Source organism: Mixophyes fleayi, chromosome 2 (assembly GCF_038048845.1).
Source record: "Mixophyes fleayi isolate aMixFle1 chromosome 2, aMixFle1.hap1, whole genome shotgun sequence".
NCBI lineage: Eukaryota > Metazoa > Chordata > Amphibia > Anura > Limnodynastidae > Mixophyes > Mixophyes fleayi.
In genome coordinates, this window is record NC_134403.1 from 176,006,513 (window position 1) to 176,024,588 (window position 18,076).

Consider the following 18,076-nt stretch of genomic DNA (forward strand, 5'->3'; position numbering starts at 1 on the left):
GTGATAAAGTATCTCAGTAATTACTCAAGGCATACTTTTAAAAGTTCCAGTATTTTAAATTGTGCCCTTTTCCTTTTTAAATGAAAAAGTAATTAAGTGATTATAAAGTATGATGAGTGTATAAAAAGGGTTTTTCAATGGTTCTTTGATTGAAGACTTCACAAATTCCTTAAGGGATTTCAAATATGTTTCACTTTCATTGTGTCCAAAGGGAAAAAAGTGAAGATTGCATTGAATATGTGTTGTGATATTTATTTCCCCATTGTATTACTTTTTGAGTTAAAAGGATTAGAAAATAAATATTTTGTAACAATGCTTGTTTTGCAAATATTAAATTGAAAAAGAATGGGATGCATAACAGGGAAACGCATCATACTTCTTCATATTGGGAACTATCAAGCATCAGTCATTGATATACCTTTTTAATTAATTATTGTCTCCATACCAAGCTGGTGAGATAGTCTCCACTAATTTATGAACTGGCAACTTAGTTATTCATATTGGGCCTGATTCGTGTTCGGACATACTGTACATATACACATATAATACTACCATCTATATATATAAATATACACATTATATCTATATAATCTAGTGTTCAGAATATGATTATGCTACCATTTTGCTAAATATTTTTTAATCTTATTGAGGGAAAATAGCTTCAATTGCTTAAATTTACCATGGGTGGGGGTATAATAAAGTATGTTAATATATTAATAATACTTTTATTTGTGACCATACAAAAGTCCAGTCCTAAAGTGTTATTCCAGCATGGATCTTTGGGCCAAAATAGTCGTGTCAGCTGGATACAAAATTTTACATTGTCAACTTGAAGGAGTTGGGCAGATCAAGTGTATTCCTTGTCATGTATGGATTAGGTGCATGGGCATACCTAGCTTTACACCAATATTCAAGCACTAGCTTTATCTTTGCAAGGCACTATTATTTACATGAGATAAATAAATGGAAAGGGTATATTTACAGTGGTCTTCCTGCTTTGTGGGACGTCTCACGCCCTTTCTCTACCTGCAAAAGGACATGAATCCACTGGGATCTTAGTAGGTCTCCATTTCTCTTTCAACTAACTACTTTACATACTTTCAATACTTTTGCATTTTGCCCATTCCAGCAGCACATCTGCAGGTGTATTTCTAAGCACACTTCAGCCAAATGTATTAAAAAAATAAACAAATGTGACACCTGTACTGAAGACAATGCCCCCTCACTTTTATGATTAATTTAACACTTTATAGAGGATAAACCAGGCAATATTTTAGTAGAAACATGTCAAAGTTAAAATTAACAAAGTTGCTATCCCTAAATTAGTATAGAGATGAACTTTGATGGTACTTGCCAAAGCAGAGGCTGAACTAGCGACTTGTAGGCCGTGGTACAGGGAGGGGGGAAGGAGGGGACCAGGATCCCCAACCGACCCTCTGCATCTGCCATGCAGCGGGCCCTATTATCTTCATGGGGCCCAGTGCATGGCACCTGTCACACTAATGGTAGTTTTGCCTCTGTGGCAACCTGCAATGTAAGTGCAGATTGATTTTACAGGTGTGTTTCCAAGGACCTTGTGCATGTACCTTGAAATGCATTATATGTGCCCACTTGCTCACATAAGGAAGTATTGCAGGTCCATTCCTTTTTGCATTTCATAAATATAGGAAAGTGATAAAAATTTGTACCTATCAGTTAAATCTTTTATATCAGAAATTTTTGAAATAATTCAAATTTAAACAATAAAACTATAATCTTTAAATTATAGTTTAAAATGCAATAGAAAGATATTTCAGTTGCAAAAAAAAGGAGGGTAAAACAATATTTTTTTTACTCCATCACATTTTCCTTTTAACAAAAAGAAGAAAGAAAGATAACTAAGAAAACTGTTGAATTTATACAAGTCAGAATATTTTTTATACTTAAAAATTATGGTTTTAAAAAACAAGATGTTATAAACAAAAAACATTGGGGAAATTAAAAAACAAGATGTTAGAAACAAAACACTTTGGGGTAATTAAAATTGGCATTGTTTAAAAATGTGGAAGCATTTTGGAGGGAAATGAAACTCAATTAAAAGTCATATCAATATCATAAAAAATTAAATTTTATAATTATTAATGTTTTATACACTATTCTGAAGATTATCTCCACAATTTGATAATCAGGGCTTTTCAGAAAATAATATTTATTTTCATGCTATGTCTACACTTTTTTAAAAAAAACAAGTTTTATTTTAACATTAGACAAACATGTACATTTACTTGAAGTGGAGTGTTAAAAAATTAAATAATATTTGACAACATTTTTAGGCATAGACATAGGGGTATATTTACTAAACTGCAGGTTTGAAAAAGTGGAGATGTTGCCTACAGCATCCAATCAGAATCTAGTTATCATTTATTTAGTATATTCTACAAAATGACAGCTAGAGTCTGATTGGTTGCTCTTGGTAACATCTCCACTTTTTCAAACCTGCAGTTTAGTAAATATACCCCATAGTCTCTAGGGACTAGAATTTTTTTTTATCCAGAGCTACATTTTTTTTGCAATCCAAAAGTATATCATAAATAAAGGTAAGCTTCCTATAAAGCATGGAGGGCTCATTGGACTGTAAACTTTTTGTCTGCAATCATCAACATTATCAACATTTCTTTATATAGTGCCAGCAAATTCCATATCACTTCACAATTGGGAACAAACACAGTTATAAAACAATTATGGGTAATACAGAGAGAGAGAGGGCCCTGTATGCAAGCTTACCATCTATAGGACAATGGGAGTTTGATACTTCCTACATATTGCATATTGGTCCAGCCAGAATGCAAAGGTAAAAGTGCTTAAGGGGCTATATGAAACAGTCACACAACAATGTTGGTCAGGGGGTCAAAGGGTCAGAGGGTTGTTGTCTTGAGTGAACTGTGTAAAGGGTGGTAATAGGGTACACTGGTGAGGTTATGAGGGTGGTTGAGGAACATTAAGAGCTTGCCTGAAGAGCTGGATTTTCAGAGAATGCTTGAAGGTTTGAAGACAAGAGACCCACAGTGAAGGCTATCGTTGATAATACTCAGAGGTAGACTTCACAGGCCAGGGGGCTTTGTTAACGACCCTTTATTACACATTTGTGGCATTTTTTTATGTTAAAGTTGCAATCCCACATGAACTTTTTTAAAATAGCAATTTTTTTATCTTTATAACACACAACTGATATTTCCAGGATGTCCCTTTGCAAAACTGCTCTGCAGTAAAGTGTTGTACTGTATGTCTGCCACTGAATGGATTTGTCTCTTAGTAAGAATGCATTTGCATTTCAGCTTCAAGCTCGTTCATGAGGAAAGTGTAACCTGGTCTCTGCATCACAGCCAATCAGTCAGGTTGCTCCTCTATGCTCATATGATGGCAGAGGAAGGTGATTGTGCTATGAAAATGTTGAGAATATCAGTATTTGAAAACCTCATTGCTCACTAGATCATATGTAATGTGACTGCAGTTATCATATGGCACTTGACAAACTGTGAATCATTAATGGCAGCTTGAAGAGAAAAACTAAGAAATATTGCAACTTTAATGACATTTAGATCCAACATTCATATTGCTGGCATTTACACTACTGCATTTGTAATAGGACATACCTGTAATACCTCTGTGTGACATTACTAAAGCTTTCCATACAGAGTACAATACCTTAATAGATGCCTGTAATAACTGATTTGGGCTTCCTGTGCCAGGCAGTGATAATAGATCCATGCAAAATAGATGTAATAATAACTGATAAAATAGTTGCTATTAAACAAGGTAGACACCCTTCTGGAGGGATATGTAAAAAGGTAGCAAGTAGGGACTTATGAGGAAGTTTTCAGTTATTTATCAGTTTTCTTCAATGAATGTCAGTTTTTATCAGATCACACACTCCACTGTACAGTTAAGCAGATCTATGTTGTCTGATATTGATAAGTAAAGTTAAGTTTAAGACAAATATTTGACTGACAAATAATCAAACTTGTAAAGGAGACATGGCTATAAAATTGCCAGAATGATATTTAACTGTATTAATTACATAATGGCAATCTTTAAGTAACATTATGGGCGCCTTTAGAAGTGGGCATACATCTGTTGTTTTTGCATAAGATATGCATTTCTGTACTGCACATGCACACCAAAAATGTGTAAGAATACATTTGTATAGTGCATTGTTGACTTACGTCTCCTCACAACTGGAGTGGGGCGTAACAGGGGCAGGCAAGTGTAGACTGGGTGTAGTTTAAGTAATTTCGACACAAATAGATGTGGACGCATCCACAGATACAAGTTTAAGGAGGTATATCTCTTACAGGAGCTGGAGCACTCCTGGAATGTGATGATAATGGTGACTACCATCATCAATATCTAGCTGCTTCTGATTGGCTATTGCTAGCTTAACTGGCATTTCCATTTGAACTACTGCAGGAAATAAGGTTCCCATTTGATTGTTATAGGGCAAATCAACAGATGCTCGTATTTGATTTAATTTGTATTTGTATTTAATTATATCTTATATTGAAAATGTGACTTTTACATTTATTACTAACACTTTCAAGACACTATACTCTCTTGTGTATATAACACTTCATTATATTATATTCTTTACAAATAGGGTAATGAAGGTTTAGCATTAACTTCCAATTGTACTAAAACTATGTCACATCTCTATGTTATTTCTACACTAGAGTAGAGATCTCCACCCTAGTAGAGATAGCATAGAGATAGTATGCATAAACACTTTTTAAGCCTGGCACAAATGCTACTGTTTGTAAACTGGATTGATTGTGAGATACGTCAGACAGACATATGCAGTAAATACACTTTTATTATGGACGTCTCTTCCCTTTGCAGGTTATAAATGCTTTTGTTTGCTTCTAGGTGAGCCCCTGCATGTATTATATTCCTATTCTATTAGTAGTTTACAATGTACAAACTACTTTGCTTGATCCATAGTCCAGCAGGATTTGCAGACAATTTCAAATTAATTAAATTAAACAAATTGGGGAATATCACTAACATTATAACAGAATACTACACAATATTGTATATATTTCTGAAATATTTTGTAATGATTTAAATATGTTAGCCATTTCTTGAAAGCATCAGTTAAGTTAAACTTCAATATATGGACCACATGTCAAATAATTTTTATACTGCTGCTGTTAATGTAGCTTATTCTGTTTTCTTTTACTTAGAACACCTGCCATGATCGGCTGCTCTTTTGTTGTGAACAGGCAGTTCTTTGGGGAGATTGGTCTTCTGGATCCAGGAATGGATGTATATGGGGGAGAAAACATTGAACTCGGTATAAAGGTTTGTGGAAATATTATTTAGCCTCAAAGCTATATTATAACATTATACCTCAGTTATCAAACCAAATTCAGTCTACCTAAACTAATTTACTCCTGATATTGTATATCTCTATAAACTATTGCACATGTTACATTTACTGATTTATTTGCTTTTTTATTCTGTTCCATTCAGCTAGTGATTGTGCATTAAAATGTGCAGAAATAAGTAATGTTTGCACCATACAAATGTTTTGTTTAATTCTTTTATCTTTGACATATCAATGATATATGTAATTTGAGCAAGAGTGCCCAACTTTTCTATACTCTGTATATAAGATGCACAAAATCATTTCAAAGTGGTTCTCAGACTGGTTCTAAACTTCCAAAATTTGCAAAAAAGATCTCAAACTTTAACTATACTAAAATTATTTAGCTAAATTTGTGCAAGATGAATATATTTAACTATGTGTCAGTCAGTTTGAATATTTTTTAGCTTGTGCAAATCTTAATGGCTACATTGTTTAGTATTTTTAAAGGTCTTCTATGATGATATGATAAAGCTGTGACTTTAAACTTTGAGAAATTTTGTTGCCATTTTATCTGACAGGCAGGCAATGCAATATTTTATTGGTTATTTTAACAGATTAACACACACTCACCTATATATATATATATATATATATATATATATATACACACCAATCAGCCACAACTTTAAAACCTCTGACAAGTAAATTGAAAAGCATTGATTATCCAGTTACAATGGCTCCTGCGGCGGAATATGTTAGGCGGCAAGTGAACAGTCAGTTCCTGATGTTGATGTGTTGGAAGCAGAAAAAATTGGCAAAAGTAAGGATGTGATCAACTGTGACAAAGGCCAAATAGTGATGGCTAGACAACTGGGTCAGAGCATCTTCAAAATGGCAGATCTTATGGGCTGTTCTTGGTATGCAAATAATCGGCAACAGGGTCATGGGTGCCCAAGACTCATTGGTGCGCATAGTGCGAAGGCTAGCCCAATCCCACAGAAGAGCTACTGTAGCACAAATTGCTGAAAAGTTTAATTCTGGCTATGATAGAAAGGTGTCAGAACACATTGCATCGCTGCATGCTGCGTATGGGATTCTGTAGCTACAGACCAGTCAGAGTGTCAATGTTGACTCCTGTCCACTGCCTAAAATTTCCTATAATGGGCATGTGAGTGCTAGAAAAAACCATGGAGCAATGGAAGAGGTGGTTTGGTCTGATGAATCAAATTTTTTTGACATTGTGTGCACGGCCGGGTGCATGTGCATCATTCATCTGGGGAAGAGATGGCACCAGGATGCACTAGGGGAAGAAGACAAGCCGGCCAAGGCAATGTGATGCTCTGGACAATGTTCTTCTGGGAAACCTTGGGTCCTGGCATTCATGTGGATGATACTTTTACACATACCACCTACTTAAACATTGTTGCAGACCAAGTACACCCCTTCATGGAAATGCTATTCCCTGATGGCAGCGGTCTCTTTTAGAAGGAGTATTCGCCCTGCCACACTGCAAAATTTGCTCAGGAATAGATTGAGGAACATGACAAAGAGTTCAAGTTGTTCACTTGGCCTTCAGTTTACCCATATCCCAATCCGATCGAGCATCTGTACAATGGGTTGGAAAAATAATTCTGAGCCATGGATGGCTCACTTCGCAACTTACAGGACTTAAAGGATCTGTTGCTAATGTCTTGATACCAGATAACACAGGAGATCACTCCTGTCTGCAAAGAACATGAAACTTAGTCAAAACTGGACAGTTGAAGATTTAAAAAACATTGCCTGGTCTGACAAATCTGAATTTCTGCTGTGGGTTCATGTAAACAACATGAACACATGGATCAAACCAGCCTTTTGCCAACTGTGCAGGTGGTTGGTCCCTTAATACCAATTGTGCTTTGTTTAAATGCCACAGCCCATCTGAGTATTATTGCTGACCATGTACATCCTTTTATGACTACAGTATACCGATCTTCCAATGGCAATTTCCAGCAGGATAATAGCACAAAGCACATGTCATCTCAAGATGGGTCCATGAATATGACAATGAGTTCAGTATATTCCAGTGGCATCCCCAGCCACCAGGTCTCAATCCAATAGAGCACCTTTATGCGGTGGAATGGGGGATTTGCGGTATGAATGTGCAACTGACAAATCTGCAGCAACTGTGTTATGCTGTCATGTCAACATGGATCAGAATCTCAAAGGAATTTTTCCAGCACCTGTTTAATCCACGGTCAATTAGTCCTACCCATTAATAAAAGGTGAACCTAATAAAGTGAAATCCGAGTATGTGTATATATAAGGATACCAGATATTTAAACAATATTAATGCATTTTAAATACACTTTCAGGTTATTCAGCAGGAACAGAAGCAAGGTTAGGATTTTATTGTTCACATTTGTCATTTTTTTCCTATATATTTTTTACTTAACAAACAGACTTTGAAGAGCCACTGGAGATTCTAATAGATTTTTCTTACTGTCAGCACTAATTGAGTTAGTGAAAGCTGGATATAATTGCCACTGACAAACAAGTGTATATGGAGCTATTTGGTAGTGGAGATCTGATTTCGGCTGTCATTGACACTAGGGATCCAGTGATGTTGAGACACTCAGGAATACATAACTGCATTATGTAAGAGATATATATAAATGTCCTAGTGGTAAGAAAGAGTTAATTTTGTTCACTTACAAACACTTTATAATTAACTGATGACAATTTAAGATTTTTAGCTGTACTTTCCCTTATGTTAACATTTCTTTTGACATATCTCCTATATGATGATGTTGAAAATATAATTCTGTAAAGTACAGTACCGTTCAGATTACATAGAATGTAACCATGAAATATTGGTTTAATTCCAATCAGGGGACTACCTGTATGGAATTTGTATGTCCTCCCCGTTTGTGTTTGTATTTCCTCCCACTGTGCAAAATCATGCTGGTAATCTAATTGGCTGCTGACAAAATGGATCCTACCATACATATGAGCATTCACCTGTGTGTTTGTGTGATAGAGAATTTAGTGCTGTGTATTATGGTTGCATTATAAAAGTAAATGATACAATTAATAATGGATGATCATGTGGAATTATATGAGTATTCAAACTTTCCTAAAAACTGTGCAGGCCTTGTTGCATTACGTAGAATTTACACTCTGCCTCTACTGCAACAAATAATGTATCCTGCGTGGAATATAATAATTACAATAAAAGACAGAAGACAAACCTCCTGGCTCTAGCAAACAAAGTAATTTATTTCAGAATAAAATATAGATAGTTATGGGTTGTAGTGAATACCTATGCATGGCATAACAATATATAGTATAATGTTCATTGAAGACAAAACAAATATAGACATGTACAAGTAATTTGTTATTTCAGGTTTTCAACCCTTTTGTTTATTTTTTTGCTCTTCAATTAATTGAAAATCTGTCTTCTTTGTAAAATATAATGCAACTGGCGGAAAGGCATAATTGCTTATGAGGTATACCTACTAAGTTCTAGATCTCTCTGTGTTACTCTCATGCAAAGTGTTAATAATGTATATTATTAATTTGGTGCTACAGCATTTAACTTTTTTTATTATATTTGTTTTTGACTGCTTTTCAAATTTGTCCTAGAAATAAATTTAATAGCTCTGCTGCCTTTGTCACAGGGTGACTGGCAATATTAGAGTTCACATGCCATCTATTATTAAAGTACTATAAACAAAATTCGCCATCACTTGTTTTAATACTAGACATTTCATAGGCCGGAGATTTGATTTTTATGGTAAGCATTACTAGGCAGATGACAGGATATTTGTGCAATTTCCAAGAGGTATTTAATTGAAGGTCTTAGGTCAGTTAAGATGCTCACTCTCTCTGTTTCATTGTGTGATATGCAATTGAAAGCTATTTATCTGTCCTGCTTTTTCTTAGCAATGTCTGCTGCTTCTTATAGTCTGCGCTGAATCTTTCATGAGTTCTTTAAAGTGACAGTGCAAGTCCAGCCCTGGTATCACTCAGACATTTGACACCTGGGTGCTATTGTCTTTTGGATTACTATTGCTGACCTAGCTTTGTTGGTGACAATTATATTTTGCTGCCCGCCCTGACCTTAATGTTTCATCTCCTGATTTTCTATCACTGCTCTCTATTTTTATATTTTCTCCTGCTGTTTCTGACTGCTAGTTAGCCATACTGGTGGTAATGGTACAGTTCAACACATAGAGTCTCATTTAGAGTTGGACTGAAATCCATTTATGCGGCATAAGTATATACATTTCCATACAGCGCATATGTACCAAAATGCATTCGTATTTAGATTTCAGCAGATCTAAGATTTATAGCCCTTTGCATCTGCAGATGTGAAACGGGGACAGGCAAACGTAGGTTGAGTACAGTAAGTAAGTGTTTACATAAGCAAAGCACATCTCCTCAAGGTGCAACTTGATGAGAGTTGGAGTACTGTAGACCTGGTTAAAGCATATGTGACGATAATGATGACACCTGCAGTACTATAATCTAGTCACTTACGATTGACTGTTTGTGTATTATCACCTCCAACAATACTTTATTTATTAGCCTTTCCGCTATAATGTCAAGTTGTAACCATATATTTGGACTTCTAATTGTCATTTGCATTTGGGCTACTGCAAGAAAGGAAATTTACACTGAATATAAAAAGCGGTAAACAATGGATTTTATATGGGAACATTGTAAAGGCACTTTATTACATTGTAATGGCTGCATCTCTGCGCTGTCATCAGCTTATATATATGCATTCACACGCCTGTACTCCTGATATAGAAATAACTGCTGTGTTTTGAGTTGCACCTGTCCTGAGATATATGCAACTCATAATACACATGTAAGACCACAAATTGTTGCAAGAGAATGTCTACATAGCGCGTAAAGCTTTATGTGAAATGGGGCTGGTAAAAGCCATGGCTAGCCTGATTGTAGTGACTGGCCTATTGGGGTCACTGGTCACCACAACAGCAGTATAAAATCATAAATTAAATTGTGTGTCTCTTTCTTGCTATGTGGCAAAGTAATTATCTGTTATTAGGTATTGTACACTTGTCATAAAATGACTGGGTATCGGTTTAATCTGGACTATATTCCACTTATTTTAAACAATATAAAGTAAAAAATAAATTGATGTTTCCCATATTTGGACAAAATAGAAAATGTTTGTATACATACACATAGTGCTCCCGTAACATGCACCTCCTTATGTTTTCAATCAAACCTGTATCCTGTTCTTATGTAATAAATTATTGAAACTGTGAACAAACAAAACTCCTCATAACATAATACAGTTACAATCAAGTGGGAAACGTAGTCTCTATGGGGAAATCCGTGTCTTAGTCTTTCCCCATAAAAACTACGTTTCCCACTTGATTGTAACTGTATTATGCTATGAGGAGTTTTGTTTGTTCAGTTTCAATAATTTATTACATAAGAACAGGAGACAGGTTCGATTGAAAACATAAGGAGGTGCATGTTAAGGGAACGCTCTGTGTATGTATACATACATTTTCTATTTTGTTCAATTTGAGAGTGTTTTGGTGGAACTCTTGTTACATATATTAGGCTGCATACTGAGTGAAGCGCCAGACACGCAGACATTTTTCTGTTTAGAAAGTTTCCAATATTTGGACTAATCCTGCTAGTGACCAGAAAGGCAATTTGTGTAATGTGTGTTGCTACTATTGCATGCATTTGATGGTTGACACTTTTTTGATAGTATCACTATAATAAGATTTGACGCTCTGCAGGACACACAAATTGTTTGTTAAGTGGTGTCCCTGTCTTTGCAAGCTTTCAACATTCTACAAAAAGTGGAGGCACTCTATTTTCCAGACACTCTATTTTGTGCAATATTTCTTAATCAGTATTATTTATGCTGGAGAGATAATGGTGGAAGGAGGTCAAGGCTGCATCCACTCTGTAAGAGTTTTCGTGCTGCCTTATCATGAGGTCTGTGCAAGCCAGTTTATGCATTGTACAGTGAGACCACTAGATTTTTGTTTAGTTATAGTATACTTGCCAACTTTTCCTCGTTTACTTCAGGGAGACCCCGGGGGAGGTTGGCATGCAGGGGGTGGGGCTTGATTAATCACATCATTTTGGCCCTGCCCCCTAAATGATTGTCACAATTTTGGCCAATTACAGGAGGGGGTGGAGCTAAGATGACACAATCATGTTGTCTTACCTGTCGGTCTTTGATTAAATCTTGGTCTCCATTAAAATGGCCACCTCCATAGGCATCAATACATGGACATAGGACACAATTTCTGAACTGTGTCATCATGCCACAGATGGCGAAGCCAACCACGTCTTGTACTGGCTCAGCATCAGGGAGAATGCCAGACTCTTCCGGGAGCGAGGGAGATCACCCCTATTTCAGGGAGTCTCCCTGACATTCAGGGAGAGTTGGCAAATATGGGTTATAGTTAATACATTTTTAGGTATGGTCAGTTGGGAAAGAGGATAAAATGTATAAAATTCAAGGGTATAACTTTTGTGGGGATACCTCCTTTGGTCAAGCCATAACCTTGTTATTATATATTGTTATATATTGTCACGGGCTTGTTCCAGTGGAGATTGTATCTAACTTTATAGGCCTTGTTTATAAACATCAGTTTCGTAAAATTAATATGCTCTGCGTGGAGGGCCAAGATGTTAGATATCATATCCAAACCATATTCTCATTACTTTTGAAATTGTAGACATTAGCAAAACAGACTTTCTTGCTGCATCCATCGGCAATCAGAAAAAGGGGAGTTGTAAAGTTATCACCTCATTCGCTTCTGTACCTCTTTAAGTTTATAGTGGTTACCGCTATCTGCTACTACAAAGAGAACTCAAACCGCTTTCATACTGCCGCCCCGGCAATATCCCGGGTTTTTCAAGCCGGGTTTTTGCAGGGTCTCGGAGCGTCCCAGCTCAGAAACACCATTCATACTGCACCTCGGACCCGGGAATTTCCCGGGGTTGACCCCATTCATACTGCACAAGTCTGTGCCCTGGCAATTTGTGGAAGTCATCACCAGAGCAGTTTTCATTGGCTGAAAAATGGTGATGTCATTGAAAGGTGACTGGTTTTTTGACGCATAAAGATGATGCAAAAGTGGGTGGTGATTGTTTACCACATTACTTTTCATCATGGCCGACGACTCACTTTTGTGTAGCCCAGAGTTCATGTTTACTAGTGTGTTTTTGCTGTTTTATGCAGTGCAGTTTTATGCACTCCATCCAGTGTGTCATAATTGCTGTTAATACACACTTTTTCAGTGAAATAAAAGCAATTTTCTCCAACAAACTCCGATTCTGCGTCAGCTTGATCTGCACTCCACCATCCACCATTTCTCCTAAACTCCTTCTCGAATCTTCCACGGGCTCCCACCGATGACATCATCCTCCAGAGACAGGCAGACAGCCAATCAGCTTGTTTTCTGTGCAACCCGGGTTGCACCATTCATAGTGCAGGCAACCCGGGTCCGACCCGGGAATTACCCCTCGATAAATCCCGGGTTGAAGACCCGGGTTTTTAGACCCGGGATTTTTGACTTGTACCATTCATACTGCACCAAGACCCGGGTCGTTTGAGCTCGCCCCGGCAAAAACCCGGGATTTTGGTGCAGTATGAATGGGGTATTATTTATTTATCTCCTATTTCAGTACACTGTACAGTAATGCAGTTACTTCTGGCTAGACCATTAACATTACATCTCTGTACTGTATCTCATATCAGTCACACTTCCACCAGTGGAACCCAAGCAATAATATGGTGTCATTTTCTCCCACAACTAGAAAGATGACCACATGTCTAAAATCAATTGTATTTAAATACTTACATGCAGGTATAATACAAATCCTTTCTGGAAACACCTGCACTATATAGAGACATACTAGCATGCTTTGGTTAACATACTTCATACAATTGTCACATGCACTGAGCATTGAGAAAATTGTTCAACTAGATCTTGCTCCATATACGTGATAAGGCAACAATAGATATTGTAATCTGCTCCTTTATGTTGAGTGATGGCTAGAAATTATTACTTTTTTTACATTTATTTAAGATGAGCATTTTTAAAATAACTTATTTTAAATTTGTAAATGAGAATCGATTTTTTAATGACAGATGTCATTGAATAGTGGAAAATTGAATCTAGAAACATCCTGAAAAATCAGCAAATTAAAATAGCGGTTCCTAGAAGTACAATTATTCTTAAACCCAGCTGAGTTTTATGGTCAGTATGTGCATTATGAGTTCTGCAGTGGTACTATAAGCATCAGACTATATTAGTGTCTTTATTTTACTGAATGGTTTACAGTAACATTGAAGGTAAGAAACTGACAGGTTATCAAAAAAGAAATTGTGGCTCCAACTAGGCACAGCAATTTCCACAATCTCCTTATTTTCACTTTTTGACTTGTTTTTTCTGTATTGAGGTCAATGACTGCATCAAGTGGGTAATTAATAATAACATCAATGTGTCAGTGTACTAGAATTAAATAAAAGTATGCACATTAAATGTAAGCTATGAATCCAAAAGAAAAATCTCTGGCAAAACCAACATTTATGGCTAGCACAAAAAAGCAAACCAGTGTAGAATCTCTGCTTAACATTACTATATGTTTTATATTATTAATTTACATTTTTTTAGTACCCATAGTTCCATAATGGAACAAACAAGGTCAAAGGAGCTTTAAGCAACTCTTTAGGGATGGGTATGCATATAAGCCAAAGCTTTTATGGAGAAGTTAGTTTCATGATGTCATAAACATGACAGCCTTGCCAGTCAATGCTTTACCAACTGAGCATATAAAGCATAATACAGGTCTATGCTGAGACACATTCTTTCACTCTTCTTAGATCTTACCATTGTTTCTGCCCAGCATTTGAAAGGCTGTAGAGGCCTCTTGTATTCAGCGTTTCAGAAATATATTGGCTTTTTAGCATGTTTGTCCCTATGCAGTTGCTTAAAATTTTAACTTTGTTTATGTGAGGATGCCTCTATAGCATGCTTGCCAACATTTTGAAGTTGCTCTCCGGGAGTTCCCAGAGAGGGTATTGGTGGCAGGGGTGGGCATTGATCAATAAGGTCATTTTTGCCCCATGATATAATGACGCAAACACGTCATTTTACAGCAGGGGGCGGGGCAAAAATGATGCAATTACATAAGAATCGTATCATTGTGGATCTATTTCTGCCCATTTCACTAGGAAGTGGGCAGATATGGGATGATTCCCTACTCTATAGCATATATCCAACATTTTGAAGTTGCTCCCTGGGAGTTCCCGGAGGGGGTATTGGTGGAGGGGGCGGGCATTGATGAATCGAGTTCTTTGCGGCATTTCACTAGGAAGTGGGCAGATATGGGAAGATTCCCTACTCTACCTGGAATTCGTTAGTCTCCCGGACATTCCAGGAGAGTTGGAGAGTATGTTCTATAGCACTACACATGCTTGATAGGCACCCCTATTCTACCATAATATTTACCAAAACAAAGACAAAGAATTCACTCAAAAGGCTGACACGTCCTGAATCTAGTCCTTTGAAAATGGAGTGCCTTATTTGTAGGATTTTTACAGAGCTCCTTGCCTTTAGGTGGTCATTGTGATTTGGCCAATGTTATTAAATCAAATGTTGCCATATTTAGATGCACTCTTTTGAACATTGACCAATGGTATCAGTATAATGTTATCACTGCACCATCCCAGTGTGTTAAAAAAACTTGACTAGAACATTTATGACTAGCTTATCATATTGGTGAGAATATATCATAGATCACTCTGCTGTCTTGGCTGTGTGACTGTACTGTGCTGGCCCTGTGCTGGCCCTTTGATATCACAATCACTTACATGCAGTTTTTATTATCATAATTGATAATTGTGTCACATTTCAATAAATGACTAGATTAAATTATCAAAAGCATCTAACACTTGGGAAATCACTGCACATAATTTAGTATCAATTCTCAGATATGTGAAGGATTGAAAAAAATAATTTATGAATACAAATGAAGCAGAATTCTCACCCTTGTTCACAACTAAGTATTTTGGTATCACTCACATAAGTACGACTAAAACTGCAGATAATTTAAATGTACATCTGTAAATATATAGACGTATTGTCGCAATATCGGGTTAGGTGTACCGTCTCCTGGGGTTAAACACAGCACTTCCCATGCAGCAGCCAAGTAACAGCACACCAGTCCAATGCCTTGGTACAAGTAGCTGCAGCTAGTTTTATTTAGCTGCTGAAAAATAAACAAAACATAAATCCTAGCCTGTCTGACTCTAACTCATACAATAAGGAATTACCTCTCTAAAGTGGAATGACCTAATGTCACACACATAAACTAACAGACCTTATGGGTAACAATGGCAATGTCTTTCAGCAGGCCTCTGACCTGTTTCCCAAGTAGTGAGAGACTGAGAAAACAACCACACAAACTTTTATCCACACCTCATAGGTGGAACTCTTAACCAGAGACTAACATGTTAGAAGACCCAAAATTGGCCTAGTGAATGGTGCGCAACATTCTCTCTTCATTCATAACCCCAGGGATCCCTACACCGGCTCTTCCTACAGCTAACAACAATCTTTGGGAAGCTCTTTCGTCCCCCAGAGATTCTATATCTACATACAGAAACCTCTTACTTTTACTTTTTTTGTCTGTCTTCCATATTTGTGTGTGCGTATACACTATATATATATATATATATATATATATATATATATATATTGTATACGCACACACATATATGGGAGGCAGACAAAAAAAGTAAAAGTAAGAGGTTTCTGTATGTATATATAGAATCTCTGGGGGACGTTGTTGGCAGATACACATTTCCCAACAATAGTCCATCCCAGTTTATTCCATGCTCATAGGCATGGGCAGACTGCAAAATATGCTGAATGTAACAGGCCTCCTTTCCTCCCACTGTGTGGTCTCCTTTCCCAGCATGTTGCTGTCCTACAGACTGGTTTTGGTGTATAACGCCATCTTCTAGAGGAGGGGAAGTATGTTACATTTTTAAAGTATAATAGCCATTAATTTTTTTCTGTACTTGCACAGTAGTCTTATAAACCTCCTCCTTCCTCCTGTACCCTTGTTCTCTTTTTCTTTTTCTTTTTCCCCCTTTTTCCTTTTTATACATCATTATTTTTTATATCAAGTATAGACATGAAATGTGTACTTCAGTTTCTTTTATTATATAGAGCAATTATATAAGTCCACAAAACCAGATGGCTTGGAATGTAAAATATGAATGTTGAGGATAATGTTTGTCACCATGGAGCACGCTATAAGTGGCCAATCCAATTAAATGAAACACTATGATTAAGTAATTAACAACATGTCTGATCAGCATGCATATTAAATGATGTATTAATGGATATTACCCATAATAGTTTGCAATTTGCATGTGACAACATAGAGCATTTTGAAATATTGCACATATATCCAAGCCTCTGAAAAATAATATTTTGGTGCAGCAATAAAGATTTATTCAATCACGCTCTTCTTTTGACCTTAATATCACACTTTGAAGTATCCTGTGGTTTTAGGTTTCAAATTTTGGGACTCTTTTTTTTCTTGCCTGGTGAAAGTGCCTTGCACAAGGTGGAATACTTAGATCTAGTGTGGCAGTGGGCATATTAGGTGGTTTCTTGATAAATGATGGAGGACAATGCGCTTTCAATATTCTTGATGTCTTGATCACAAATAATTTATTGCATGGACAATCAATAATATAAAAGAGAAATCACACAACAGACATTGCATAGTCTTATAGGTAGCCTCAGTAATAGAATGCTCAAAAGTAGTGCAGATTAAAAGGAATCAAAACTGCCAGTACAAAGACGAGCACTAGTTTACAGTGCAAATCATATCCTAGATGCCAAAGGAGGTATTTTATTTTTCACCAGCATATCCTTGAAATTAAAACTGCATCTGTAGCAAAACAATGACAGTTGACTTAATTGGCTAATTAGAATGGGATCAGATCCAGTTAGATGCTAGTGTCTTAAAATAACTTACAGGATAGTTCTTGCAGCAGTTGAAAATGTGCTTATAGAGGTAATACATGCAATGTGAAAACGAAAGACCTTTCTTGAGAGGTTTAGGGTGAAAACAATCAGTCAATAACAAAGCAAGCAAATGAACAAATAAATACATTTAAAATTAAAAGGAAACATAATATCAATAAAAGGCATTAAATAATCAATGGGGGACTGGAGATGATAGAATGTCTGACCACATTAGTTCCCTCAATATGAGGAATACTTTTCTTCTATATAAACTAGAAACAACAATGTAACAAGATAATATAATTCAGAAGAAAGATGAGATAAACAATTTACAAAATCCTTAGTGTCGCATATAAAGGATGGTATATGTCGAACAACAGGCTGCATAAAAAGTCTACATATTGTGATAGAGGTTGACATAAACAGCCATGGCTTTTATTTTCGGTCTGCCACTGGGATTAACCAAGGTTTTATGGATATTTGGAAGTACATATATAATAGGAATTTTAGGAAATTCTTGGGTAAGAAACTGTTTAATGTCTTCCTGTATCCAACCAATGGTCAAGTGTAACTGAATAATAGTCAGGTCAAAAGTAAAAATTTTGTAACAGCTGTTATTAAATAGTTGTCCCTTAAATAATCCTCACAATTAAGGAGAACCCCTTCTTAGAAGGAATGGTTTCATAATGATGATGTC

The 18,076-nt window shown here is 36.3% G+C and overlaps 1 protein-coding gene across 1 annotated transcript in view; it reads left to right on the forward strand.

Moving 5' to 3' along the window:
* The window catches only part of GALNT17 (polypeptide N-acetylgalactosaminyltransferase 17), a 431,961-nt gene that overhangs the window by 311,314 nt on the left and 102,571 nt on the right, over positions 1–18,076 (forward strand). Inside the window, exon 6 of the mRNA XM_075195011.1 lies at positions 5,217–5,334. Coding sequence (XP_075051112.1) covers positions 5,217–5,334 — 118 coding nt within the window. The remainder of the gene's footprint in view (positions 1–5,216; positions 5,335–18,076) is intronic.